The sequence below is a fragment of the Sprattus sprattus genome, assembly GCF_963457725.1.
Source record: "Sprattus sprattus genome assembly, chromosome: 12".
Lineage (NCBI taxonomy): Eukaryota > Metazoa > Chordata > Actinopteri > Clupeiformes > Clupeidae > Sprattus > Sprattus sprattus.
Genome location: NC_137910.1, coordinates 27,854,856 through 27,882,682, shown reverse-complemented (window position 1 = coordinate 27,882,682; position 27,827 = coordinate 27,854,856). Strand labels below are relative to the sequence as shown.

The following is a 27,827-nucleotide window of genomic DNA, read 5'->3' as shown; positions in this document are numbered from 1 at the left end:
TAGATAGATCAGGAAACAGGCTTGATTCATACAATGATGCGGATCAAGGGAGAGAGAAAGGTTTCACTCAGCAGATTCACCCGTGTCTCTGATTAGACTCTGAAGCAGTCCAAGAGTAATGGGTGTCAATAGCCCTGACCCTACATGAATATGTATCAGGCAGCTACTCTTATAAAGGAACGGCCACAATGTTGGTTCACGGTGGAAGTTGTCAATTAGAGGATCCAGCTGTGAGCGAATGTTTCAAAGGGCCTGTAGTCATGGGGGTGTGTAAGGAATACAATGACATTCTGATATGACCTGAGATAAGAGACTGTGAAAAGACACATATCACGCCTCCTGCTATCCCTAGAGCACAGTATTCCAGTTGGCAGCACTTTACCCACAGGCCCTTACATTCCAACCTTAGTCTAATTAGGAGGCAAAAAGTACAAATGAATATGAGATTCATTGGATTATTGATTATTGTCAATCATTATAAATTCTGATCTTTATTCCTGATTTACAACTCCTTCACATTCACACATGACTAAATGAGTGTGATGTCTGCCCACCATCAGTGGCCTCCAGGCCTTGGAGGGACAGGCCCCTGTGTGTATGGAATATGACTCAATGGTCCCTCTGCTCTCCTAATGCAGCCCTGCCTTATGAGCTGTGATACTTTATCACAGGTAGATGAATGGTTGTAACGCTCAACAGTGCCTGTTCCTATACAACTATGAAGTTGTAGATGTTATGGTAGCAATGCAGTATTTTTCCTTTTGAGAGCAAACGTGTTAGTTTTTACTTTGTTTTTCGGTTGACAATATCGCATGTCATTTTGCCTCCCCAACATTTGCCATCCAAAGAGATGATTGAATTCTTCTGTGCATTCTCCAAACTTGACTTAGAATACGGGGGAGTGTTGCTCTGGTGAATCTCCCATATCTCCACAGGGCCTCAGGGTGACCTACTAAAATGGCTTTGACAGTGGGAGACCCGTATTACTGGTCCATTATGGTACTGATACGCTCTCCCTCCCAGTCCTGTGGACTTATCCTCCCCATGGTCCCCGTATAGCCAGTGAGTTGGGGAACCAGATGTGTGAGACATCCACTCAGTGATTTCATTTGGGGATTTTTCCTTGTCCTATATACACACACAAAGCTTTAACAGATCCTCATGAAAGCTCATTATGCTGGTTTTAAGGATGTTTATCAGGCTGATGCAATTGCATGTCCATTGACTGGTCAGGATGAGAGAGATGATTAGGTTAAGAACGGAACTGGTAGTCCACATGGAATCTGCTGGGATTTTTAACTCCCTAAGCTAGATTTGGCGCGACTGCAGTGTTCAGGGAGCCTAATTATGTGTGTTGTGAGAGGCAGCCATGCGTGCGCGCTTCACGAGATGCACTCAGGAGACTGAGAGCAGTGGAGGGAGAATGATGAGAGGGGGTCTTTATTTTCAAAAGACATGATGGAGTGCACAAATCACCTCGGAGATATTGTCTCTCAGCGCCTGGAGATCTTGGCGGTGGTGCCGTGCCGTCCCTGTTGCTATGGCAACGGCATCATACTGTTTTACCCTAATCTTCTTGAGCCTGTTATGTTAATATGAGGCTCGTGCTTTTACATGATGCCGTTGTATTCATCCATCAAACAACTCCTGAGTTGATCACAGAAAAAGAGATAAGGTCGAGTCACAAAGCTTTTCATTTTAAAGAGGGAGATCAGTGAAGGACAGTAGGTTTCTTTGATTGTTTAGTGTGTGTGGGCTGGTTGGTCACGAGGAACGGCCCTGTTGTGGGTTCCTTCACTTGCCTTCACAAGATTGTCAGAAGAGATCAAAACTCAGACGATGAAGTTTCATCAGGGATAAAACTGGACCTTTTCAGTCATATTATGCAAGAGTTTAAAATGAAAAAAGCTCAAATATCTGTGCTGTATAGGGCATTTTTTTCGCCAGGATTTGCAAGCCAAATCAGATTTTCACTTTTGAAGGTTTGCCATTTTGGATAATCCTGTCATTATTTCTGTAATGCTGAATTGTTTTGTGTGATTCAAATGATTGATGTCAGTAAACTAGTGGGCGTGTTATAATAAGTCCATTGGCTGTTTATCTGAAACTCATATTTATTGTTTGTTGTTCTAAACAAACAAGGTCCTTTGGTATGCGTCACCTATTTACTTATTGATTGATTGATATTACTTATTTGTGTCATGAGCTGGAGAGAATCAGGGGCAAGAGGTGCTACATATAGTGGTCTCTTCTGGTATGGATCTGCACCTAAGAATTGCCCCTCTATTTCCTCCATTGAGCTGATTGAACCCCCCTCTCTCTGTCTTCAGTCCTTCTCTCTCTGCTCAACTGGCACAGGAGCATTGGTGTTAAGATTTGCCCATAAGAGTCAAGCTATTACACCATCACACATCTTTGCTGGGCAATGAGAAGAGGGGAGTGAGATGTAGCATGTAGCTTCCCTGTAACTGGAGCTCCCAGCAGACATCTCTGGCATATTATACATGTGCCCATTCTGTAAGATGGAGGGGAGGGGAGGGGAGGGGGAGGATGAGTTCTCCTGGTCCCTGATGGATTAGGAAGAATGCATGGCTTTGAATCTCTCTCTTTCTCTAGCGTTTCCTATGTTTCCTCTCTTCCTAGATGGGGACTCCACTAAGGACCCGTGCCAGAGGGTGAAGTGCAGCCAGCACAAAGTCTGTGTTGTTCAGGGCTCCCAGCATGCTGTGTGTGTGAACCGCAAGAAGCTGGAGCACAGGTGAGTGTGTGTGTGTGAGTTTGTGTGTCCGTTGTGTGTGTGAGTGTGTGTGTGTGTGTGTGTGTGTGTGTGTGTGTGTGTGTGTGTGTGTGTGTGTGTGTGTGTGTCCGTTGTGTGTGTGAGTGTGTGTGTGTGTGTGTGTGTGTGTGTGTGTGTGTGTGTGTGTGTGTGTGTGTGTGTGTGTGTGTGTGTGTGTGTGTGTGTGTGTGTGTGCAAGAAGCTGGAACACAGGTGAGTGTCATCTGCAGGTCAGGATTCACACGCAGACTCTAAAGGGCTGTCATCAATCCAAAGTGAATTAAAGATCACTGGTGAGTCGTGACTGCTTTCTGGGGAAATACGTACTGCTGAATCCTTAACTAACAATCACCCATCAAGAACGCTGGGAGAGGAACGAATGAATCAAAAGAGTGAGGAAGGGAAGGTAGAGCTCATTACCAGGCAGATTGATTTGGACTGATCTGGTGTTCACTCTGCCAGTGGCAGCTCCTCCTCAGTAAAAGCCTCTTCATACACTCATCCCTGAGGCCTTCAGTGTCCCACACTGCAACAATTTTATAATACCCTCCGAGGCTAGCTCAAAGGATCCTTTATTATTTGATCATTCCTAATTACACAGTCAATATTCACAGAACGTAACTCATTTTTTTAGAATCACTTCTCGATAATGTTTCCATCTCTAGATATAATTGTGAGTAATTATAGAACTGTTTAGCCTAAAGTAAAAATCCCCCTCCATTACATAGGCAGACTGTGTCTAGAGCCAACACTTTAGCTCCTGTATTTCAGCTGCAATAACTTAAATATATTATATTCATATTGAGGAATGATCAATGGTAGATATTGCTGTAAATGCCCAATGCCCAATAGTATAAGAATCGTTATGAGCCCAAGCGGTCTTGTTCTATAAGAGCTGTGTTGAACGTGTGGTAGACACCGCACTGAAAACTGATGAGTGATTGTTTTTTTGGTTTTTCATCTTCTCTGTCCCACAGAATGAATCTTCCTCTGGTTAAGCCTGAGCATAGCTGTAACCCTTGCCCTGTGTCTACTTCAGGACCTGTGTGTGGATCTGACGGCCATAACTATGCCTCCCAGGTAAAGCATGACAGTGTCAGAATCAATCTCCAATACTCTCTACTTGATCTCCCCTTTCTCTCTCTGAGCCAGCTCCCACACACTCACTCACCCACCCACAGATGTTCTTACTCTTCTTGGTTTCAAATGCAAGCACACATAATATCACTGGTATAGTATGATGACACACCCTTACCTACCTTGCACCTAGCCATCTTTTATCCTCCTTCTGTGTTTGTCTTACCACAATATCCAGTGAATCAGCATGTTCTCTCAACAAATAATATTGGAACAATGTCAGGTGCAAATCATTTATGTTTCTGAGCTCACCATAGACTGGTTCTATGTCTCTATGGAAATAAAAAGTATTAGGACTTGGTTAAATAAGAGATGTTTTAATATAACAGTACAAAAGCACAGACATGCAAGGCACAGAAATGCACATGGTCCTGGTCAAAGGAAACATCTCCTCTCCAGTTCAGTGTACTAACCCTTTAAATGGGCAAGAGTGGCTGTAGCTTCCAATGGACCCTTCCGCAAACTCCGCCCCCCTTAGCAACGGTTGCTATATCAGTCAAGCATTCACGTTTCACCCAGACAATTTCATGTTTTCCATGAAAACTCACACTTGTATTTATCAAATGAGTTGCAAAATGAATAGAAAATATAGTCAAGACATTGACAAGGTTGGAAATAATGATTTTTATTTGAAATATTAATTTGGTTCTTCAAACTTTGCTTTTATCAAAAAAGGCTCCATTTGCAGCAATAACAACAATGGAGACCGTTGGCATTCTAGCTGTTCATTTGTTGAGGTAATCTGTAGAAATTTCACCCCACGCTTCCTGAAGCACCTCCCACAAGTTGGATTGGCTTGATGGGCACTTCTTGCGTACCATACGGCCAAGCTGCTCACACAACAGCTCAATGGGGTTGAGATCTGGTGACTGCGCTGGCCACTCCATTACAGACAGCATACGAGCTGCCTGCTTCTTCCCTATATAGTTCTTGCATAATTTGGAGGTGCGCTTTGGGTCATTATCCTGTTGTAGGAGGAAATTGGCTCCAATCAAGCGCTGTCCAAAGGGTATGGCATGCTGTTGCAAAATGGAGTGATAGCCTTCCCCATTTAAAGTCCTTTTTACCTTGTACAAATCTCCCACTTTACCAGCACCAAAGCAGGCCCAGACCATCACATTACCTCCACCCAGGGCCGTCGTAAAGGGGTGAAAGGTGATGACAATTCTAGGGGCCCACAGCCCAGGGGGGCCCCACAAAAACCCCAGTAGCCTATTATGTAAGCTTCCCTTTCTGTGACTAAATTATTATGAATAGGCATATATTATGTTCATACTAATGCATCAGACTTAAAACAAAGCGAAAAAATCAAGCAACATTTTTAAAAATATTTTTTTTTTCGAGCAATAACCCCCCTTTTTTAAATATGGTTTGGTCCATATGCACATTAACACTCGCGCAAGTTTAAAGAGAAACTGTCATCTCGAGAGTTTAAAATGATTCTAAATGAAGGGAAATCTACTGTATGGAGATATTTCTGCTTAATAGACGATGCAGATTCTAATTAGGCTGTTGGATATGTCCAATGTAAGAAGTGTGAAGTTTTAATGAAATATGATTGATGCAACTCTCGATGGTTGGATGTAGATAGTTTCATAACGAACGTCGGCGTGCAAAAAGATCTTCAATGGTAAGACTTGTCTGTTGTGCCTCCGTTGGTGTATCATAAAACGTGAGTTTTAAAAGCATAGCGTGTGTAATGTGTAGCTATTTCATTCCGTTTGTTAACCTTTCCTGCTGATTGTCTGACCGTAGTTGGGGATTGCAGGGGAGTAAAATGCTCCACGGCCGAGGTAGATTACATGTTTTTAACTTCGGGGTTAATTCCCTTTGCTTTACCTCCTTCCCTTTACAGACAGCAGGAAAAGTTACAAAACGGAATGAAATAGCTACACATTACACACGCTATGCTTTAATAAAACTCACGTTACTCACATACTGGTTAACACTGTTACAGCACATAAATGTTTGTCGCTGCATCCAAACTATGCGTCACCGTTCTCCCTCACTGTACGTGCTCCTCTTAAAGGGGCCGCACCATTTTACTAAACGTTCTTGCAATGTAAATCATTTTATTTAAATATGCTTATTGGTAGTGGTGGGTAGAGTACTGAAAATTGGTACTCAAGTAAAAGTACAATTACCTCCTTCAAAATCGACTTGAGTTTCCAATTGGAAAAGTTACTTGAGTAAGAGTAAAAAAGTACTCTGTTTAAAAGTTACTCAAATTACAAGCTACTTTTTTGTTTGAGTGTTTGGATCAATGCAAAACATAACATGAGTATTCAGGAAGAAATGCACTCTTGAAACATTTCTTCACAAGTTGCTTCATTGTATCATGTATTTTTTTTTCATTACACGTCTCATAGATCACACATACATTACTTTTATTTTCATTAAACCTTATTACACGCACACTTAAAGCTGAGCCGACAAGACTAGACTACATACTGTAGATCTGATATCAGATCAACTCCAGAGATGTATACACACACACGCAGACCGTTTTTTATTAACCATACCAGCGCTATTGATGTGATAAATAATTTTAACATACTGTAGCCTAGGTATAGCCTACTTGTTTGTGCCCTTGCATATTATAGCAAACGTGCATTCGGAGGTTAGCTGGCAACTATGTCAGTCAGTCAAACAAACTGCTAACTTTAACGGTGGCCATCTAGTCGTTACGCTAGCTGCTAACATTCTAACGTGACTACTGCAGCCAATGTAGCCTAACGTTAAATGGAAACGTCTTAGCAGTATAGAGTTTTATCAGAGAGTATAGAAGTACCTCTATACTCTTTGGTTTTATGTGCAAGAGTTTGCACTGCGCCTTGTGCATAGGATGTGAGTTTCTAAAATGGTAAAGGATGTAACATTTATCTCCAGGACTAGCTGCAGTACAGATAAAACGAATGCAACTTACTTGAACATGTTTGCGAAGGTTCGATGTGGAGTTTTTGAACGCTATGAAATGACAACAATGCTGCGACCTGTGGAGGGCGCGTCGATAACGCATAGCTATAACCCTAGCATAACCCTCTGGTTGCCGTGCGCTTGTATTCCAGTAAACAAAGATATGTGTACTTTTATCGCAATACTCATTTTAATGAAAGCACAATGGAAATGTAACGGAGTAAAGAGTAGAATCCTAGTTCAAATATTTACTCGAGTAAGAGTAAAAGTGCAGACTTTATAAAGGAACGCAAAAAGTACTCGTTACCCGAAAAATTTACTTTTTTACTCATTTGCGTTCCTTGTAACGCGTTACTACCCACCACTGCTTATTGGCCTTATTGTGCACCATTGTGCGTTTTGTGTGAGAGAGCATTTAACTGTTGATGCCCCAGTTTAACAAAGCCAGGCTATTCATAAACAACGTACATAAATCTGGCATTAGTAGGCTACTATGAACAGTTGAGAAATTGATTCCGTCGGGCTCGGTTCGGATTCGAAAAAAACATATTTGAATGGCTGTCGGACTCGGTCAGGGCTCGGTTACTATTCTGCCGGACCGATCAGACAGAAAAATTCGGCCCGATCCATGCTCTAATCTGCATCCTCAACGGGCGTAAGTTGTCCGTACTCCAGTAGCAGTAGGACACAGTTTTCCATTCTTACATGAGTGTTTGCTAAAACTAAACTGCTATGGTAGCCTATTGACATGAGTCTGAAGCAGGGACATAATAATACCCAGTGACTCTTTGTTGAGTGGTTAATTGAAAAATTAAGAAAAAATTATAATACATATACAGTAGACTAAGAAAAAAAAGTTTTGTAAAATTGATCTTTGGTGATGAAAAGTTGGGGGGGGGGGCACAACAATATTCTTTCAGGGGGCCCAGAATTCCTAGCAATGGCCCTGCCTCCACCATGCTTGACAGATGGCGTCAGGCACTCTTCCAGCATCCTTTCACCTGTTCTGCGTCTCACAAATGTTCTTCTGTATGATCCAAACACCTCAAACTTTCAATTTGTCCAGAACACTTTTTTCCAATCTTCCTCTGTCCAATGTCTGTGTTCTCAGTCGCCTCACTGTAGAAGGTGACACTGGCATTTTGTGGGTACCATTTATAAAGCTGCCAGTTGAGGACCTGTGAGGCGTCTATTTCTTAAACTAGACACTCTAATATACTTGTCTTCTTGCTGAGTTGTGCACCGGGGCCTCCCACTTCTCTTTCTACTCTGGTTAGAGCCTGTTTCTGCTGTTCTCTAAAGGGAGTAGTACACACCGTTGTAGGAAAAGTTCAGTTTCTTCGCAATTTCTCACATGGAGTAGCCTTCATTTCTAAGAACAAGAATAGACTGGCGAGTTTCACATGAAAGTTATCTTTTTCCAGCCATTTTGAGAGTATAACCGAACCCACAAATGTGATGCTCCAGATACTGAATTAGCTCAAATGAAGGCCAGTTTTATAGCTTCTCTCACCCGCAAAACAGTTTTCAGCTGTGCTAACATAACTGCACAAGGGTTTCCAAGGGTTTTCTAGTCATCCATAAGTCTTCTAAGGCGATTAGCAAATACAATGTACCCAGTGGCGGTTCTACATGGAAATACGCCCCGGGCGAGACCCCCTCCCTATTTTAAATATATATATTAGCCCTTACTGCCTACATGCTAAGTATCTGTCATTAAACGCTATATTAACCTCTTTCAGGGAGGAACAATTAGCTGCTTGGTTACTGCCTAGAATTCTATGCATGCCATACTTCAACTTATTACTGGTAAACTATACTTTGTCACGAAAGCAAATGGCAAATGTTCCGTCTTTGAAACTGCCTAGAGAAGATATGAACATTCCGTTGGCTAATTACACGGTCCAACGTCAATGATGAACCTAAAACTGAACGTGTAACAGTTTTGTTGCAAAGCACAGTCTTATCGCGAAATTAGATCTCGTGTTTGTTGAGTTAAAACCGATTTATTGTTGTATAATCATAAGCAGCAGAATAGCTAACAAATGTAAGAGTTATAGCCTACCACCAATTAACATTAGCCCTTCATCACTTCATGGATAGGCTACCGTAATCAAACAGAGAGAGCATAGTGGCATACCTTTATGTTTTGCTCGTTTCTCCTCTTCTTCTTTTCTTTTTTTTCCAAAATTGGGCACCTGACGGATTTTTGCCTTTTCCTATCTATCTCTGTGATTATTTTGCACTCGACAATCAACACATTCTCCATCCCCCAAAACTTTCACTCGTACATAAGTTAAGACTAAACCAATTCACCTTGCCCTTGGTGACACATAATCGTTCAGTATTACCTATTTGTATAAGCCATTTCACACAATTCAGAAAAACAAAAAACGTGCAGGAATAATAGGTCTGTAGGCTAATTATAATATTATGAATGTGCGTTTTTTGCAAGAAAGTCGAGGTGTGAGTGACTTGCGCCCACTAATTGTATTAGAGTATTGCTTTATAGCCTACAGTGGATCCCCCCGTCCCCCCACTTGTCTGTTCCAGTTGGGAGTTCCAGAGGTTAACTTTTCCCCCGCGCTCCCTCCCCTTCCACGTTTTCACACATATGGCACCTTCTTAGCAAGCAGGGGCGCAAGCAGGAGCGCCTGCAGCCGCAGGGGGCGCCAATTCGCTAATTCCCCACACAGTGATATGATAGATAATAGAAAACCGCTTCGAGGCGCAGATTATTATTGATTTATTTACTTGGTCGTGCCGCCCCTCACGTGACCTGAAAAAGTGCCGCCCCGGTCCACCGCCCGGGTGGCCCGTGTCTAAAACCGCCACTGAATGTACCATTAGAACACCGGAGTGATAGTTGCTGGAAATGGGCCTCTATACACCTATGTACTGTATATATTTAATTAAAAACCAGATATTTCCACCTAGAATAGTCATTTACCACATTAACAATGTATAGAGTGTATTTCTGATTAATTTAATGGCATCTTCTTTGAAAAAAAAAAGTGCTTTCTTTGAAAAATAAGGACATTTCTAAGTGACCCCAAACTTTTGAACGGTAGTGTATGTTACAAACATTGATTGAAAAAAGCCAACATCATATAAACAATTTAGAGCAGCGAGAAGCGTATATGCTCTGCACAGTACCCAGACATGATTGGTGGCTGAGCCCATTGTGGATACTGGCTGATTTGGGATCTGTAAAGGCGTTCTCTTCTCCACATTGCCAGGGATGTTCAAAGGGCTGATTTGGGATCTGTAAAGGCTTTCTCTCGTCCCCATTGGCAGGGATGTATGTTACAATAGGGATTCAGAGCCAAAGAAGTTTGTCTTATTCAGATTCAGGGGTGCAGACCTGGGTTGAATTTGTGTTCTTGGGTTTCGTGTTTAGTCTCTTGTCTGGCTGACCTTGAAAACATGAAGTGGTGAGGATAATTATATTTCATCTCCGGTCATCAGGGACCCATGGTGTCTTATTTGAGTGAGCTGTTCTCCTCTCTGTCGTCACCTGTATAAATATTTGATCTGTGTTATGGCTATGACTCACTCTGCTGCACCCAAGAGAGTTAACTGCACTCGCTGTGGATGTGGTCAGGTGTCACAGCAGCAACACACCTCTGCTTGTTTCCTTTCATGTGTGTGTTGTGTGTTTTCACAGTGTGTTTATTTTGTATATCTGTGTGTGTGTGTGTGTGTGTGTGTGTGTGTGTGTGTGTGTGTGTGTGTGTGTGTGTGTGCGTGCTTTGGCTTGCAGTGTAAAGTGGAACAGCAGGCTTGCCTCACGGGGAAGGAGCTGAGTGTGAAGTGTTCTGGTTCCTGCCCCTGTGCCTCACCTGCGCCCCCTTCTGATCGGGACAGCATACACGGCAAGTACATGACCAACCTGCTGGAGGAAGATATGTGCTTATCGCTTTCACCGCCATTCTGGAACCTTTGTGATGTGACCTCATAACCTTATCTCACCACAGCACATGTATCGATCATACAGATCACAGTCCACCACACACGCAGCCTCTCCACATGTTTTAACTTCAAAAAATGAGTACATTGTAACTGTACATATATTGATCCACTTAACTTTTTAAGATATGCATATATATATATGTTAGCATACAGACATATACAGTATATATTTTAATATGGATGTATAGTGGTACACTATGCCACTCTGAAATACTGCAAGCCGAGATAAGCATTGCCCACACACTCCTCCCCTCCTTTTCTCTAGCTCTCTCTCTTTTCTCTCTCTCTCACTTTCACACTCTGGGCCCTATCTTGCACCCAGCGCAATTGACATTGTCACCGACGCATGTATCATTCCTATTTTGCACCCGGCGCACAGCGGGATTTTCCCTCCATAGGCGCGCTTCGAAATGAACTTGCGCCGAAATGGACGGGGCGGAACAGAGAAGGCATTTCTCAGGCGCAAGTCTTCCCTGGTGGTATTTTGCAGTTTCAAAACAACAGTGCGGCGTAGACCAGAAAAAACCTAGTCTAATGTCAGAGGCGCATTGTGTAGAGTCTGTGGCGCGTATTCAGACGCTATTTTAAGGGCGCGTGCTTGTCCGCACAGTAGGACCTATAGGCTACACTTTACTTCTCTCGTCTACACGAGAGATTTACACCAATTTTTGGCAAGCCATATACAGTATAATTACAAGGAAAATAAAGTATTTACCACATGAGGAAATCATTGTGATAACCAAATCTAAGATATTTTAAAAATTGGCATACATCTAGCGTACACATTGACCCAAATGATTCAGGTTAATTGTAATGGCGGTTCAAACCAGACTGGTTGGCCAATAGCGGCATGACACATAGGTATATAAAGACACCTGTCTAAATGGGTTCTCCGTCAAGAGCCCGGAAACAGAGCTGAAGAACAATTCCGATATTCTGAAGACTGTCATACCGTCATGTAAGTCCATTAAGAACCTTACTCGCCGACGTACCAGTTAGGTTGCGGTTAATCGTAATTTTTGTCCATTGCGCAGTGAAATGGAATACGTCTTGGGGCAGAGGGTCGGACGCCGGAGGGAGAGGGTCTACCGGCCCAGGCAGACCTATCTTTCTTTGAGTGAGGATGAATGCAGGCGAAAGCTGACAAAACAAGCGGACATAATATTCAATATATTTCCTTCTATTAAAAATAAATAGATTGTATTCTTACAATATTTAGTGTACATCAGAGCACCTGACACCATCACACTTGTAAGGTATGTTCTGTATTGTATATCCATTAAAAACCTGGCTAATGACGCCTTTTATCAACCCTGCATCAGTGCGCGAAACTCATTTTAATAGAAAACACACACACACACGCAGTATAATACAGCGAACATTTGGGATTATAAAAATGCGCTTCAGGTGTTTGGACAGGTCAGGTGGTACTTTACAGTACAGTCCTCAAAAAGTTGCAGCATTCTTTGTGGCATGTTGTGTTTTACACAACATTGCCATGAATCATGGATGTGTCAATGACATAAATGAGGATAGATTAGAGGACTTTAGAAGGCGTGAGGTTGAACTGCATGTGCCGATGCCATTAAACCCAAATGCCCCAGCAGCAGCACGAGAGAGGAGAGCTCACCTGACAGAAGCGCTACTTCCTCTATAATGAGGTAAGCAAACCATTGCCATCTCCAGAGTATTGCTTGAGCAAATTGCAATATTATTACCATGCATACATAACCTAGTGATTCAGTGAGGGTGAACCCAAAACATCGGAAAGTATGTTTTTGTGACCCCTCGGCTGTGAACCTTTCCGGTCTTCCTCCAGGTAATTACGCCATTATAATAACAAGCCGCTATGGAATATGCGCTCCTTGTTCTTAAAGGGAATGTGAGATGACGCTCTGATTGGTTTATTGCATATTACGCCCAAACCACACCTATGGCTGAGTAACCTCCTTTGGACCAACCCATTTGACATTTGCACCGGACGCAAGTGTGTTTTTTCCGCTGTTATAATAGCAAATGCGCCATAGAGCCGCCCACACAGCTACTTGCGTTTGGCGCTGTCCTTCTTGCGTTTCTGATCGTTAAAATAGGGCCCTCTGTCTCTCTAGTCTAAAGAGATCACTTCAGCTGATGTATTAGATGAACTGTAAATGCCACATGTCCAATTTCATGGGACAAGATGAACCCTGACAACGTGAGATTGAAATTACAATACACACAATCACAGCTTAATGGTTAAGCAGATTTTGTGCGGTATTAAATTCATAGCTGATATTTTGTGATGAGAAGCTGTAGAGCCTTGAGTCAGATTTAGGCTACACCAGGACATGCTCCTGTTGTGTCCTCCCCCACAGTCCTCCTCCATCCCATACCCCACCGGAACATAGAGAGCTGGAACACTCACTCTCTCTCTCTCTCTCTCTCTCTCTCTCTCTCTCTCTCTCTCTCTCCTTTGCTTTTGCAGACAAGGTCCCGAAATAATGTGATTTTTGTTTTATCTCTTTTATCTCACTCTCTCCCTGGGTCTCATCAGAGAGCTGTACGGGGCAGGACCTGGCTGATTTGGGGGACCGTCTGCGGGACTGGTTCCAGCTGCTCCAGGGCAATGCCAAACAGAACTCCACAGGCGGCCCATCAGCCAGCACGGGCTCCGGTGAGAACAGCACACATTTGAAACACACAGTCCATGCCAGCAGCCCTCACAGTCACACTCCTCCTCTCTACTGCTCGGTCTGTTTCCTGTTTTTCCACCAACATGGAGAATATACATAGTATACATACACATACACATACACATACGCATACGCATACGCATACGCATACGCATACGCACGCACGCACGCACTCACGCACGCACGCACGCACGCACGCACGCACGCACGCACGCACGCACGCACGCACGCACGCACGCACGCACGCACGCACGCACGCACGCACGCACGCACGCACGCACACACATACCTATACTACTCTGTAGGTCCGCCCTATATTTTAACTTGGAACCCGTAGGCCTACTGTCAGTATTTACTTTAAGAATTTCTTCTCTTTGACCATTCAGAAAGTGGACACTTAATTAATGAAAAATACTGTGGATGTTGCTGTGCTAATTTTATTTTTTATTAGCTTATGCTGTGGTGTTGTTGTGCTCTTTCAATGTAGGTCTGTAGGCTGAATTTTCATAATGACAAAAATTGGTTTCCTCATTTTCTATTCAAAAGTCAAAGTCAAAGTGTTTTATTTGTAACATGCACCAAATAGCTTGGCGTCATCAGAGCAGTGAAATTCTTGTGACCTGGCAGGGAACATCTACGCAATAGAATGGCATAAAAGATACAAAATAAAAATATATAAGATATAACAGAGTAACAACAATTTACATTTAAATGAAAGGCTAGCAGCAGTTTACAGGGTGTAGGAGTGGGGAATGTTGAATATATATGTTGTAAGTACGGCAAGTGAGTTGTATGAGTGGGGGAGCAGAATGTACATGGTGATGACTGTCCATATTGATGACTGTCCAAAAAAAAAGATATCCAGGGGATGACCATAGAATGTCCACATGATCAGTAGGTCAGTGTTGCTGGTTCAAAAGCCTTACTGCCTGGGGGAAAAAGCTGTTTGCAAGTCTAGTAGTCCGTGCCCTGATGCTCCGGTAACGTCTTCCAGACGGCAGCAGTGTGAGAAGTCCATAGCCTGGGTGGCTGTGGTCCTTTATGATGTTCCGTGCTTTTCTAAGGCATCTCGTGTGGTAGATGCCTTGCACGGAAGGGAGATGGCTGTTGACTTACAGAATACGCTTAAGTGAAAGCCATCTTATGATGATGCAAGGTGAGAGGAGTGAAGGGTTTAAGTAGAGAGGTGACAGGTGTGCGTGATTAGTACTCCGGTGATTGTGAATGAGACAGAGTTGAGTGAGTTGAGGTCGAAGGGGGCGTAGCAGGAGCAGAGTTTAACGCTGGCATGACATACATATATGCACACATCAAACCACAACCACATGGCCCTCATGCCCATTTTCCTTCAGGGCAACAAACTGAACTAGTTCACATATCCGCCCAGCAGGCCCACGCTATATTGCAAAGGGGATTGGGCAAAAAGTGTAAAATTATGCAAGGTATTTCTTTAAGAAACTGTTGACAGTGAGAGAGTGTTCAACTACGGATAAGAAAAGCGGGGGCTGACCGGTTTAATTTTTTTACTTTCAATAGTTCATACTTTCTTCTGTGTTGTTGCAAATGATGTGTTATTCACTAGTAGAATATCTCGATGAAAAGCTGCATTTGGGCCCAAAAAGGATATCCTGACATTCCAATCAAGACCTTACGTAAAAACTGACGCAAGTCTAGAAAAAGGGGCCGACGCACGCAAGACGTGAAAAGTCGCGCAAGGGTCGTGCAAGGGGCTTGCGCGGCCTCTTGCGCTTGCGCTTACGCTTACGTCCCCGAGCATAAATCAGCCTTAAGGCCCTTGCATGCTTCTAAAGGGAGCATGAATTGCTAGGTGCTTACGCGTTGCGTTGGAGGTGTTGCCAAGCAATTCACACCCAGAACAATAGGCTTGCGTAAAATGGCGCAAAAAGTCTAGAAAAAGGGGCCGACGCACGCAAGACGTGAAAAGTCGCGCAAGGGGCACGCAAGGGGCTTGCGCGGCCTCTTGCGCTTGCGCTTGCGCTTACGTAACTGAGCATAAATCAGCCTTAAAGCCGGTGCCAGGGGTTGCGGCGCACCGTTAAGAAATTTCGGGGGGGTGCACCGTTAAGATAAATATAGGATTTATTTTGTAATATTTATTTTTTTTTTTTAGCAACTTTCGCTGTTCAAGAAGAAAACGTATCTACCCACTACATGTCATTTTTTACTAGCTCCGATGAAGATAACAGCTTGGCTTGCTTAAAATAATGATAGGATCTCTGGAGCTTGCGTTCCGTTTCCATCTGCTGCCCGCGCTTGCTCCACAGTTAGTTCTAGTGAATTAAGTCATCTCGACTCTCGTCTTTAAAATTGTGTCAGGGAAATGTTTAATCAACTTTTCTAAAACTGCATTTTTGGCATACTGTGGCATTGAGACATGTCTTCGTTCCACTCGGACAAATAATGAATTACACTTCTTCAAATAGGCTGTTCACGCTGTTTGTAACGGGGGCACAGCTGAGCATGGAGCATATGTCCGCCTTAGTTAGCTACAGGAGTGTAAGTGTGACCGGGGTGCGGTGGCTTTAGTCCACCCACCGTTGACCTTCTGACCTCAAGGAGCAGGCCACCGTCAATAATTCTCAGAGGCTCAGAGGGTCGATTTGAAACACATTTATTTTACTTCCAAGAATAAAAACAAGGGGAAAGAGTCTTCAATAAAAAGAACGGGCTGAGGGTGCAGTCTCTGCCCTGGCCGTCTTAGGCCCGGTCGTCCAAACCACCGGCTGATCCACTACCCTCCACCCGGTTGAATACTGCGTGGTAGCCTGTCGGGTCCCCACGACAGATGACTAATGGAGCTTAGGCCCTTCTGCTGCTACTGTGTCTGGCACCACTCTGGACGCACGACCTGTAGACAGGAGGAGAAAACTCGCACTTCACACGTGAGACACACTCTGGAGGTAAATCACTACAACAGCACACCACAGCAATAGTTCACAGTGAAGGCACACTTTTAGGCAGGTCACTGCGTCCCGATTACTACTAAACAGCAGTTCCAGTGTCTGGGCACAGTAGTCCAAGCGGGTCGTAGCTCAGGCACAGAGGGGTAGCAGCTTAGATACATAGGCGAGGTAGCAGCTTAGGCACACAGGCAGAGCAGCAGCTCAGGCACACAGGCAGAGCAGCAGCTTAGGCACACAGGCAGAGCAGCAGCTCAGGCACACAGGCAGGGTAGCAGCTCGGACACACAGGCAGGGTAGCAGCTCGGACACACAGGCAGGGTAGCAGCTCGGACACACAGGCAGGGTAGCGGCTTGGACACACAGGCAGGGTAGCGGCTTGGACACACAGGCAGGGTAGCGGCTTGGACACACAGGCAGGGTAGCGGCTTGGACACACAGGCAGGGTAGCAGGACAGTCAGGCTATGAGCCGTAGCTGGGGCACAAGCAAGACAACAGTTAGGTCCGCCTAGCTTGGGGCTAGCCACAGCAGGACAGGCAGGATAGCAACTTAGAGGCACGGGCAGGGTAGCAGCTTGGTCCGCCCATAGGGCCATCCACAACAACTGAAACTACACGCCGTTAGCGGCACTCGGTCATAGACTCGAGAATGCACCGTTACTTAGATCGTCCTGTTCCGATCCTCGTTACGATCATAGATCCTCTTCGCTCTGGTTCCAAGGTTCTCCTCCACAGCCAGTACGGCCCCGGCAGCCCATCGGTGCTCCCCGCGAGTTGACGTGTCGTCCTCTCTCCCTGATGCCTGTGTGAAACTGAAAGTCACAAGTTTAAAGTACGTTTCCCCTTTCCCGTACACCAATCACACGCCTCCCAGCTCCCGCTGTACACCTGTACAGAGTTAACGTAATTACTAGCCGGCATCCCAATGTTGTTGTGCGTCAGGAAAGTCGTCCGGGGGGGAAACTCCATGTCGAACTTTTTAGTTCCGCTTGTTATGCAGGGTCACCCGGTGACATAAGCTTGTGATTTAAATATGAGCATTCTTTTGGAAGTAAGAACGCGTTTTCCTGACACCCTAAAAGTATTCATATGAGCACAATTTTTTTGTTTCTAGGCCTACCATTTTGTATTTTTCATAGTTGCTAATCTGAAATGTGTTTTAAATAAGTTTGGATGGAGGGAATCCATTTTGCATTTTTCATGTGGCATGACTCACCAACACCCTGAAGAGGTTAAGTAGGCCTAGCCTACTTGGATTTTTTTGCCATCATTTTGCTTTTTTTCAGTCCAGTTCCAAATATACTGAAAATAAAGTAATCACAGTAAAATATTTACAAACTGAAATATTTTGTAGAGTCCTTTTTTCACATAGAATACTTAGGTAGGCCCACAACAATGTGAAGTAATTAAGAATATTAAAAAGTTATCCATGTCATGATACACAACCACCCCCCCACCGCCCCCCCCCCCCCCCCCCCCCGACGCACCGGACATTTTAGCACCGGTAAGAAATGAAAACTACTTTCACCCCTGCGCGGCAGTCATAATTAGAAGCAAAAAACCCGTTGCCAATGACAGTGGTGATAAACTTTCCGCAGCAGTGAATATCAAGGAATTACAAACCTGCGAACGCAGACATTTAACCCACATATGGCCCATACAAATCAACGTACATTTTGGAACATTCTGAAGAGCCGTATAATAAGTATTTTTAAATGATTTTTGAATGGAGGCTTATTTTAAATATATCTTTTAAAAAATCTCACATACCCACTGGACTACCTTCACGTAGCCTACCCCCAGGGGTACGCGGACCCCCGGTTGAGAACCACTGGTCTAACACATAGCTATGACAATATAGTACATTTTGATATTTGTAGCATACTAAGTTCATTTTCTCAGTAATAAGTATGACGCTAACACCAGATGTTATTTATATCACTACTACTGCACCAATGCAGAAGGTATGTAATCTGAAAAAGCCATGAAATGCATGTGACCAATGAGTTGCACAGCTTATGACTCTAGCAGTACATGTCTTTGTCTTCAAGGTTGGTCCAATGTTTTTCAGCATTTATATCGAGCACAGACATAAAAATGGAGAAAACCACTTATATACAGTGGCTAAGGCTATTGATGTCACTTTCCTGTTGTCTTCATTTGCACTTTTGGCAATGAGGGGATCCAAAAGTAACGGAAAGTAATCAAGTTACATTACTTTAATATTGTGAGACTTGTATTAGGTTACTGAATACATGTTTTAACAGGTAATCAGTAATTGTATCGGAATCCATTTTGAAAGTAATCCTCCCAACTCTGCACATATGCATGCATGTAACCAAACCATCCTGTTTAGCCCACCAGGGGGAGCATTTTGAATGTGTTCTACAGACATAAATCCCCACTGCTAATATGACAATTGAAAACATGTTGGTGTGGAACCATAAAACAAACTGTAACTCAAACTGCAATGGGGTTCAATGTTCAGTGCCAACCAGCAGTACTGTTGTTTCCAGTAATAGACAGACGCTTGGTGGCCTCCTGCAAAGACTCCATTGGCTGGATGTTCTCCAAGCTGGACACCAATGATGACCTCTACCTGGACCAGGCTGAGCTGGCTGCCATTAACCTGGACAAGTATGAGATCTGCATCCGACCCTTCTTCAACTCCTGTGACTCCTACCGCGATGGCAAAGTCTCCATGGCCGAGTGGTGCCTGTGCTTCTGGAGAGAGAGTGAGTCCCTGTGTAGTGTGAGATGACACTTTCAGAGCTGATTGAAATGCACATACTGTCAGCACAGAACACGAGTTCAGAAGCTACCGCTAGCTGTTAGAGGGAGGCTAGCTATGGTCAGAAGGGTCAGGTGAGCTGAGGTGCTTTTAATTCCTTAACCTGAAATGAGTCAGACACAGACTTTGAGACTTTTCAAGAGACTACATGTATGCCACACATCAACAGAACTCGTCGAGCCTCCAGTGGATTTGTCTTAAATGGTTTTATAAATATATTTTAACAGCGAGTGAGAAGTTTGAACCGTATGTGGTATGTTAAGACTACAGTAATCCAGTCCATACACACCCAACCGTCACCAGACAGAGGATGAAAAGGGGGGGGGGGAGATGACATGCCACAATTCTATTTATTTGTGACTGTTGATCTCTTATTGTGTACTGCGCTTAGAGGATTTAAGAGAAAATTGTGTCTAAGCAATCGAAAATAAATACGATTTGGTTTAATGCATTTTGGCTTTGATACCCTTGTTCAATTAAAGACATGGTTGTGTTTATGTAAGTGAGATAGGCAGAGCTGGCATGTTTGCCCAGTGCCCGTGTCTCACAGCATGAAGTGAATCTCTGACATATGCTCAACTCCTACTCTCTATGGATGTGAGCTAACATCTCTGTGTGAGCATGCTCAGTGTCCTGGGTCATGTTTGCTGGGATTCTGCTCCTGGTGTTTCCAGCCGGCCCCTCCGTCCATGCCCCAGTGATGGACACAGCTCCTTGGGCTTGTGTTAGGTACTGTATTCCCTGTGTACTGCTGGTTGGCTAAATTACCAGTGCTGAGCAGAAAACAACATCCCTGTTTGTTGTTGACAGCCTGCCCGCCTCAGCTCGCTGGGGGACTGTACTGGGCACTGGAGCAGAAATTCTGGCCATATTTTCAACCTGACTTTACCAGCAGGGCTAAGACAGCGTGAAGGCTGGAGCTGTTTGTTTGAACTCATGTCTGTTCATGTGCATACACATTAGTTAGTCTAACATTAACTATTTCATTCATGTAAAATGATACATTTCTTTCCCATATTCCTTTTAGAATGAACACATTCTAAATGAACGGGGGAAATGTGAAGTGTGTTGGAGTGAGCTGATCCCCTGCTTTGAACACTGAACTCTGGGATTGTTTTTGTCCTCCACAGAGCCTCCCTGTCTGGCTGAGCTACAGAGAATACAAGTGCAAGAGGGTGCCAAGAGAAAGCTGGGTGAGTGCGGAGTCCCCAAGGGAGAAACAGAGACCAATCAAAAGAATCTAGGACACAAGAAACACACCTGTGTGTTTGTAATGTGTGTGTGTGTGTGTGTGTGTGTGTGTGTGTGTGTGTGTGTGTGTGTGTGTGTGTGTGTGTGTGTGTGTGTGTGTGTGTGTGTGTGTGTGTCTCTCTCTCTCTCTCTCTCTGTGATGTGGGAGGAGGCCAAGATAGAAATGGAGGTAGGAAGGCAAGAGAGGGAAAAGTGCAGATAGGGAGCTGAAAAGATAGGAGTACACAACTGGGAATACAGCTGGAAGACAAAGGTGGCAGTGCTTCAGAGAGGGAGAATGAAAAGAGGCATGGAAAAAAATAAGACAAATGAGAAACTGATATAAGCTGAATACATAGAAATGAAAAGAGTGAAAGAGAAGAAGAGTACAAAGTGAGAGAGAGAGAGAGAGAGAGAGAGATAGAAAGGGCAAAACTACATAGAGAGATAGAGGGATGGTGCCTCTGGCAAGAGTCAGTGGCAGAGGAGTTTCATTAAAACAGATGACAAGCACGAGGCTGGGATTACGGCCTAATCAAGCCTGGGGATTAGAGTGCGGGGCTGGCAGCAGCCATGGGCTGGGCTGTGTGCCGGACTCTCCAAGGACATGCCACAGATGCATAGACCGCCTCAATGCCCGGCCTATGTGCCCAGCCTCAGTGCCCAGCCTCAGTGCCCAGCCCCAGTGCCCAGCCTCTCTGACACCAAACTGAGAAGCTCTGTGATACTTCATAAAGGGCTGATGGCAACCACTGTCTCTACAAGGCCGACTAAATGATCATCCCCTGACGGATAACTTTCATGTTATTCACCCCCAGCATGTCACAGCTTCAGAGGTCCATCTTAGCGTGGGGTGTTGAATATGTCTGTTGCATGAAGATGACCCTGGCTATGCAGAGAAGGATGATGAAGGCTTGTCGTGTTCAAGCACATCTGCATGTGCGAAGTGTAGAGTAATCTCATTCCCCTCCCTCTGGCTTCTCAAGGTTAGACAGCACACGTGCCGCTCATCAGCGTCAGTGGGGGCTCTCACGTGATTGAAACCACTTCCACTGCACTAAGTCATCTGCAGTCTCTATTGGATTTATATCATGCAGATTTATTCAAAGAGTGGGAGACAGCAGGTGTAACATCTCACAGAATGATTTACATTTATGTAGTATGTATGATCTGTCACAGATCCTTCTGTATTAATGTGTGTGTGTGTGTGTGTGTGTGTGTGTGTGTGTGTGTGTGTGTGTGTGTGTGTGTGTGTGTGTGTGTGTGTGTGTGTGTGTGTGTGTGTGTGTGTGCTGCTGTAAATAACATCTATGTGATGTGCTTTTGTGGGTGTGCTTTGTGAGCAGGAGCCTTCATCCCCAGCTGTGATGAGGATGGCTACTACCGTAAGCTCCAGTGTGACCAGAGCCGTGGGGAGTGCTGGTGTGTGGACCAGCATGGAGGGGAGCTAATGGGCTCCCGCATCCATGGCAACCCAGACTGTGGTAAGACCGGCTGGGCAGCCACCCACAGACCCAGTACAACACTCCCTTTTTACTCTGGACAGGGCACCCATCCACCAAAATCTCCCTCAGCAGTCAAACACAGGACCAAGTGGCACATTCAGTTTAGCCAGCTTCATTTGCATTCCAAAAGAGCGCTTGTCTCCCTGATAAAGAGTCTCTTTCAAGATTAATTACAACTGGCTGCGCTGGACCTGCAGGTGATGAGAATGAAAGCCCCGGGCTAGGTTTAAAGCAGAGACTGAAAGCCACAAAATCAAAGGCATGTCTCTTGTTTGTTGTTGGCCCCAGGCTAACAATTCATGGTGTCTTATGTATAATCTCTTTACAGTAAAGACCTGATTGCATTTTCTGTTGGTATATACTGTATATAAAAATATGTATATATACATTTATAACAAAAGAATCTAGGGCACAAGAAACACACCTGTGTGTTTGTAATTTGTCCCCCCCATCTCTCTCGCTCTCTGTCTCTCTCCCCCTCTCTCTCTCTCTGTCTCTCTCTCTCTCTCTCTCTCTCCCCCTCTCTCTCTCTCTGTCTCTCTCTCTATATATATATATATATATATATACTGTATATAAATGTTTTGGTACAATAGCAACAATCCTGTTAAACCACATCCTCTCTTTCTTGCTCTCTCCAGATGAAGTGGTGGCGTACTCTGGAGATTTTGGCAGCGGGGTGGGTTGGGAGGACGAAGAGGAAAAACAAGAGGCAGAGGAGAACGCTGAAGAAGCTGAGGAGGAAGAGGAAGAGGAGGAGGTGGGAGAAGTAGATGATGGAGGATACATCTGGTAGAAGTGAAACTCTGAATGGCTACTTGACATAACAAACCTCTCTGTTAGTGAGGGTTACAAGGACAGCTCTCAATCTCTTGACACAAAATGATGGTTGGGAAAGTGGTTGTCTGGACATCATTCCTCAACACGCAAGAACAGCACGGGTGGGTCAGGACATCGGGTAGTCACAGTGGAAATGGAATACGGGAGAAGGGAATTCAAAATGTTTGTCTTAAATTCTTGTGAAACTTCATGACTTTACATTGTATTGTATGTGCAAGAACTTCCCCCCTCTTGCAGCTGTCTTTATCAGCCTTCACCCCTGCACTCGGCTCTCTTCACTCTGTAAGAAAACGGTACTATCAGGAAACCTTTTTCTAGACTGTATGTGTACTGATTCTAAGGCTGTTATAATTCTTTGTAAAGAAAGTATACTCCTGTGAAGGCCAACCCTTTATTTTGAAGTGTATGTGAACTAAATAATGATAACACCCATAAAAAGTATCAATTTTATGACTATTTACAGGAGGGCTCAAGGGTCCAGTGATTCTGGATAGTTGTTTTTATCTGCAAGCCCAAAGCATCCCCTTTATGTATCTCCTGTTTATAGCTAATATCCTTAAATACAGATTGGTTCTCAGACCTTCAGAACTATTTCCATGCAAGGCATCCGTCACATTTGGTGTACCAAAAGTGAATTGCCATTATGCCCTACAAGAAAGAGCCAAACATCAGTGTTGACCATTATGTTGCTATTAGTAGTAGATATTCTCTTGCCATTTTCTAAAGTTAGTTACATCCAACAGCGCTGACAGGTTGACTTTAGTACTAGTCTCATGAAGACTATACACTATACAAGTCTATACAATACTCCATACTCTGTACTCTATACAACATGGTGTGCCAGACACACAATTCCGGCATAATCTCAAGACATTTGATCAAGATCCTCCTGAAACCTACTAAATCATATTTACACTAAAGTCTGTGCCTCTTCAGGTTATCTACTTTAGTCTTGGCTATCATTTCCTTTTGGCTAGACAGTAGACTATCTGTGTGTCTCGGTTTCACATTTCTTTGATAACAGCATGTCGTAATGCTGCTTTGCATTGAAATGAAATATCTACATTGGAGTCTTTGCAAAGTTGTGATAATGGTTCACCGTCAGCTGTGAAAAACTATAATTTCTGAGAATACAACCTGATAATAGTTCATCTTAGAAACCAAAAGGGACCAATTCTTTCTATTTGTCAGATGACTTTCTATTTGGTTACACCCACAACAAAAAACATGGTAAAGATACTGATGTCACAAAACAATTTGGTCAGGTTGAGCATTTGATTGTTTTGTGGCGTAAACAAACGATGTAACCATTTCAATATCTGACTAGGAATGAATGTGAAGTGTGATGAACAATAGTTCTCTTCATCAAATACGCTTGCCCATAAGACCAATAAAAACAAGCCCTGTTATGACAGAATCTGATTGACTTTAGAAAGGAAATTACAAAACATTTAATGGAACCTGAGACAACAAGTGTCCTTTGTGCATGTCTCAGGAAGAAGCAATTATGGTTTTAGGGCTGGGCTGCATAGATATTAAGGCATACTGTATCTTCCACAACCATTTGGTATGAAGGGATGACCTAACTCACTTTATCAGACTTGTTAAACTGATTATTCCCATGAGTCATATTCTACCCAAGATGACCAGGCTTGACTAGATTAGAACAACGGGAACTGCAAAATGGTCTAGTCTTCTGAAGGCTTTAGGGCAACAGTCACAGAATGGCCTCACATTTACACAATCCCCTCCAACAAAATGTGGTATTAATTAATGTATTCCTGTGCATGGATTCTCGCATATCTTAGGTCTAACCATCATGTTTTGTTCTTCCAGAGCTGTGCGTTCTTTGCATGTTATCTACATTATGGGGAGGTCTGGTACTCAGAGTTCGGGGGATGAAGACAGCATGTCATAGTTTACTGTGTGATTATGCAAATCATGTTTTTCTTAGGTGGTGTAGTGGTCATTGTGTATATACTCATCCCCAGCCTGTGTTGGTTCCATTGCAGCTCTAGAAATGATTGGAAACTTTGACATTTTATGTAACTGTGTCACATACAAAGTCTGCTGTATTTGATAATAAAAGAGTAGTGGAGGCATGGCTTGATATGTCATTGTATGTCTGTACACACTGGATATCATCACAAAAGGTGCCTCTATTGCTAACATGATATTAGATACAATAATGTATAGATGATAAATCAACCGTGCGTCCTTTCTGTCACTGACTACACAAAGAAAAGGTGTGGTGAACCCCAATGGTTATTTGAGATTAGAGGATGTCTTCAAAATCTCTAAACAGTTGTGTTAGACAGACAGTTGTGTTAGACGGACAGTTGTGTTAGAAAGACAGTTGTGTTAGACAGACAGTTGTGTTAGACAGACAGTTGTGTTAGACAGACAGTTGTGTTAGACAGACAGTTGTGTTAGACAGACAGTTGTGTAAGACAGACAGTTGTGTTAGACAGACAGTTGTGTTAGACAGACAGTTGTCTTACACATACAGTTGTTTAACACAGACAGTTGTGTTAGACAGACAGTTGTTTTACACAGACAGTTGTCAGAGTCACTATTAAGGCACATGGATGTGAGAAAGGCCTTGTGAATGTCACAGTCTGCTCTGTGTTTTTTGCAGTCTCCACACAGTCCTTACGCCCTCCTTCACTCTGTTGAGCTCCTCAAACACTTCTGCATCTCCCGTCACAGCAAAGCACTTTAGCAGGGGCTCCAGTACAGTTCCTGGAATGCTGAAGTTTAGATGTGGATACGTCACTTCGGCTGCAAAGTCACGCGTGTTGCTGGACACAAGACCTGGATGAAGATACAGATAACAATTAAAGTTTCCACTCTACGTGCAAGAGCCATTTAAGTGTGAAATCAGGCAAAGAATCAATGCATCACAATCAACCATACATAGGAATATTTACCCTACAAACACTGTTGACAAAGAAATGTAAGCTCTAAATGCATGTTGACCAGAGAACGTGTTAATACAGCGCCATCTGCTGCTAACACATGGAACTGAATTTGGGACTGATCTGACCAACCAGCTCAGACTGAAAGATTTGTTAATAGAATGACCAAAATGTTTCTTTGGTTGTGATGTGCCTCACCAAGGAGCTCTCCTGTGTCGGCACGAACCACAGCTCCACCACTGGCTCCAGCCTGCACAGCACATGTGGTCTGGAGCATCACAGGCTGGGACTGATGGGTCACCACCCTGGAGAGGATCCCTGAGGTCACGGACGGCCCACAGCTCCCACCAAAAGCACCATAACCAATGACGAGAAGATCTTCACCTATGTATGACATGGCAAGTGGAGGGTAAGAAAAGGACAAACCTTACAACCCTGTAGGGTTAGGGTAGAGCTGCATGATAACTAATGAAAACCTAATGATTGCACTTTTAGAAACATTAGGTGGATCAAATGGAAAATGAAGATTACCTGGTTTGAAACAAGAGGCAAACTGTGGAACCGATTCATATGGGGGATCATTTCTGAGCTGAACCACAGCAATATCATAGGGAGATGATGCTTTAGTGGAGAACAGCACGTCACCAGTCATTGCATGAAATCTGGTGGAGGAAATTCTGACACTTTTAGTAGTATTATAACCATCACCTCTGTTTGTATTCTGTTATCATTGTTGGTAGTAGTAAAAGTCAGAGTGGTAAAGTGTAGCCTACAACTCTTTGTGTTTTCCATATTCTGTGGACTCACCTTCCACTTCCATAAAATTTCACTGTAACCTCAGATTTTCCATCCACCACGTGCCTACATGTCAAAATCAAACGATGTTTGTAAAGTATCCCTGAACCCCACAAATGGCCACTCTCCACCAGTGCCACTGTTGGATGGCTGGCCAGACCGTCAGATAGCAGTAGTCCATGTTCAAGTTCATTATTGGAAATATTTCCAACAACTTTCTGGAGCGCATGGTTGCAGATAACCGACTGCCGTATATTTCTGAGTATGACATGAAGAGAACATACAAGACTCAACCCAATCCAGTCGCTGGACTTCCAGCAAAGAGGAGCCACAATGACGCCAACGAGGTAAACATGTCTTTCCTCTTTCACAAAAAGTCCCCCACCTTCGGTACCAGGTAAACACCTCGCATCTGTGAGGATGACCACATTATCCTCTCCGTAGAGGTTACTCACAATGCCTTGGCTCAGAGTGCTCATAAAGAGGTCAGGGCATACAGAGCCGAATGGGGCACCACAGGCTATGACCGTGCATCCTTTCTTCAAAGAATCACTTCTAATATGAGTAACAATGTTGCCGCGATTCCACTGTGGCACTGTTAGTACAGCAAACCAAGATAACACGTCGTGGCTTTTGACTTCGGACTCTTCGCCTTCTATTAAGCTCCATTTGTCGGGCTCTCTAAATAAATTTCGGAACGCTGAGCGAAACTCTGGACAATTGACCAACATCAAAAGTTCAGCATTATGGCTTGTCATTACGGTTCTCTCTCTGACACAAGGCTCAGCAAAGCATTCATTTATTCCCACATTTGGTTCGTGGTATTCCACGCGTATGTCAATTTTATGAGTAGTGCTGCATGGCAAAATAAAGTTCTTATTAGATGAAAAAACAGCCGTCTTCTCCAGGAACCGAAACAGGACCCCACTGCAAAGCACTATCCCTGCCCGACTTATTACGGTACCGCTGCAACTCAAACGCTTACCAGTATCTAAGTTATGCACTGATATAATACAGCACGTCTTCTCAACAGACTGCATGACCTTCAGTGGTCTTACAATACAGTACAAGTAAAAAATGATATCGTATAGTTACTAGTATGTTGCAGTTAGTTTCACTAAACAAAGATGGCTAGCACATCTAAAAAAGGAGCAGTAGCTTAAAACAAACGACTCCGTACAACCACATCAGTTATCAATAATACACTAATTCGAAATAAAGCATAGCGATAGTTTTCCTAAGTTGCTAATGCCTACACAACATTGCCTTGTCAGATATCCATGCAAATCCAAATCCAAATCACCGAAGGAATGGCTTTCTTCCGGTATCTCAAAGGGCACTTGTTGTTGATTT

The 27,827-nt window shown here is 43.7% G+C and overlaps 2 protein-coding genes across 3 annotated transcripts in view; one reads left to right on the top strand and one right to left on the bottom strand.

Moving 5' to 3' along the window:
• Positions 1–22,717, top strand: part of spock2 (SPARC (osteonectin), cwcv and kazal like domains proteoglycan 2) — a gene marked incomplete at both ends in the record, with an annotated part of 35,486 nt that extends 12,769 nt beyond the window's left edge. Inside the window, 8 exons of the mRNA XM_080849342.1 lie at positions 2,644–2,758; positions 3,754–3,856; positions 10,593–10,708; positions 13,339–13,454; positions 18,912–19,130; positions 20,317–20,379; positions 21,763–21,900; positions 22,563–22,717. Of these exons, the coding sequence (XP_080705468.1) occupies positions 2,644–2,758; positions 3,754–3,856; positions 10,593–10,708; positions 13,339–13,454; positions 18,912–19,130; positions 20,317–20,379; positions 21,763–21,900; positions 22,563–22,717 (1,025 nt within the window). The remainder of the gene's footprint in view (positions 1–2,643; positions 2,759–3,753; positions 3,857–10,592; positions 10,709–13,338; positions 13,455–18,911; positions 19,131–20,316; positions 20,380–21,762; positions 21,901–22,562) is intronic.
• Positions 22,718–24,800: 2,083 nt separating this feature from the next.
• tysnd1 (trypsin like peroxisomal matrix peptidase 1) lies at positions 24,801–27,826 on the bottom strand. Of its 2 annotated transcripts, XM_080849471.1 has the most exons (5): positions 27,778–27,826; positions 26,487–26,540; positions 26,211–26,341; positions 25,878–26,063; positions 24,801–25,575 (listed from the first exon to the last, which is right to left on the bottom strand). In XM_080849471.1, the coding sequence occupies exons 3-5, from the start codon at positions 26,329–26,331 to the stop codon at positions 25,373–25,375; spliced, it is 510 nt and encodes a 169-aa protein (XP_080705597.1). In that variant the 5' UTR covers positions 26,332–26,341; positions 26,487–26,540; positions 27,778–27,826; the 3' UTR covers positions 24,801–25,372. The 2 variants fall into 2 exon arrangements, with proteins under 2 accessions (XP_080705597.1, XP_080705596.1); XM_080849470.1 differs by lacking the exon at positions 27,778–27,826 and having other exon boundaries at positions 26,487–27,707.
• Position 27,827: the final 1 nt, after the last annotated feature.

Coding starts and splice junctions, on each gene's coding strand:
- tysnd1 (XM_080849470.1), bottom strand. CDS start 27,514: ATGCAGTCTGTTGAGAAGACGTGCTGTATTATATCAGTGCATAACTTA. Junction 26,064..26,210: donor TGCCTCTTGTTTCAAACCAG/GTAATCTTCATT, acceptor TGTCATACATAG/GTGAAGATCTTCTCGTCATT. Junction 25,576..25,877: donor CGACACAGGAGAGCTCCTTG/GTGAGGCACATC, acceptor ATCTTCATCCAG/GTCTTGTGTCCAGCAACACG.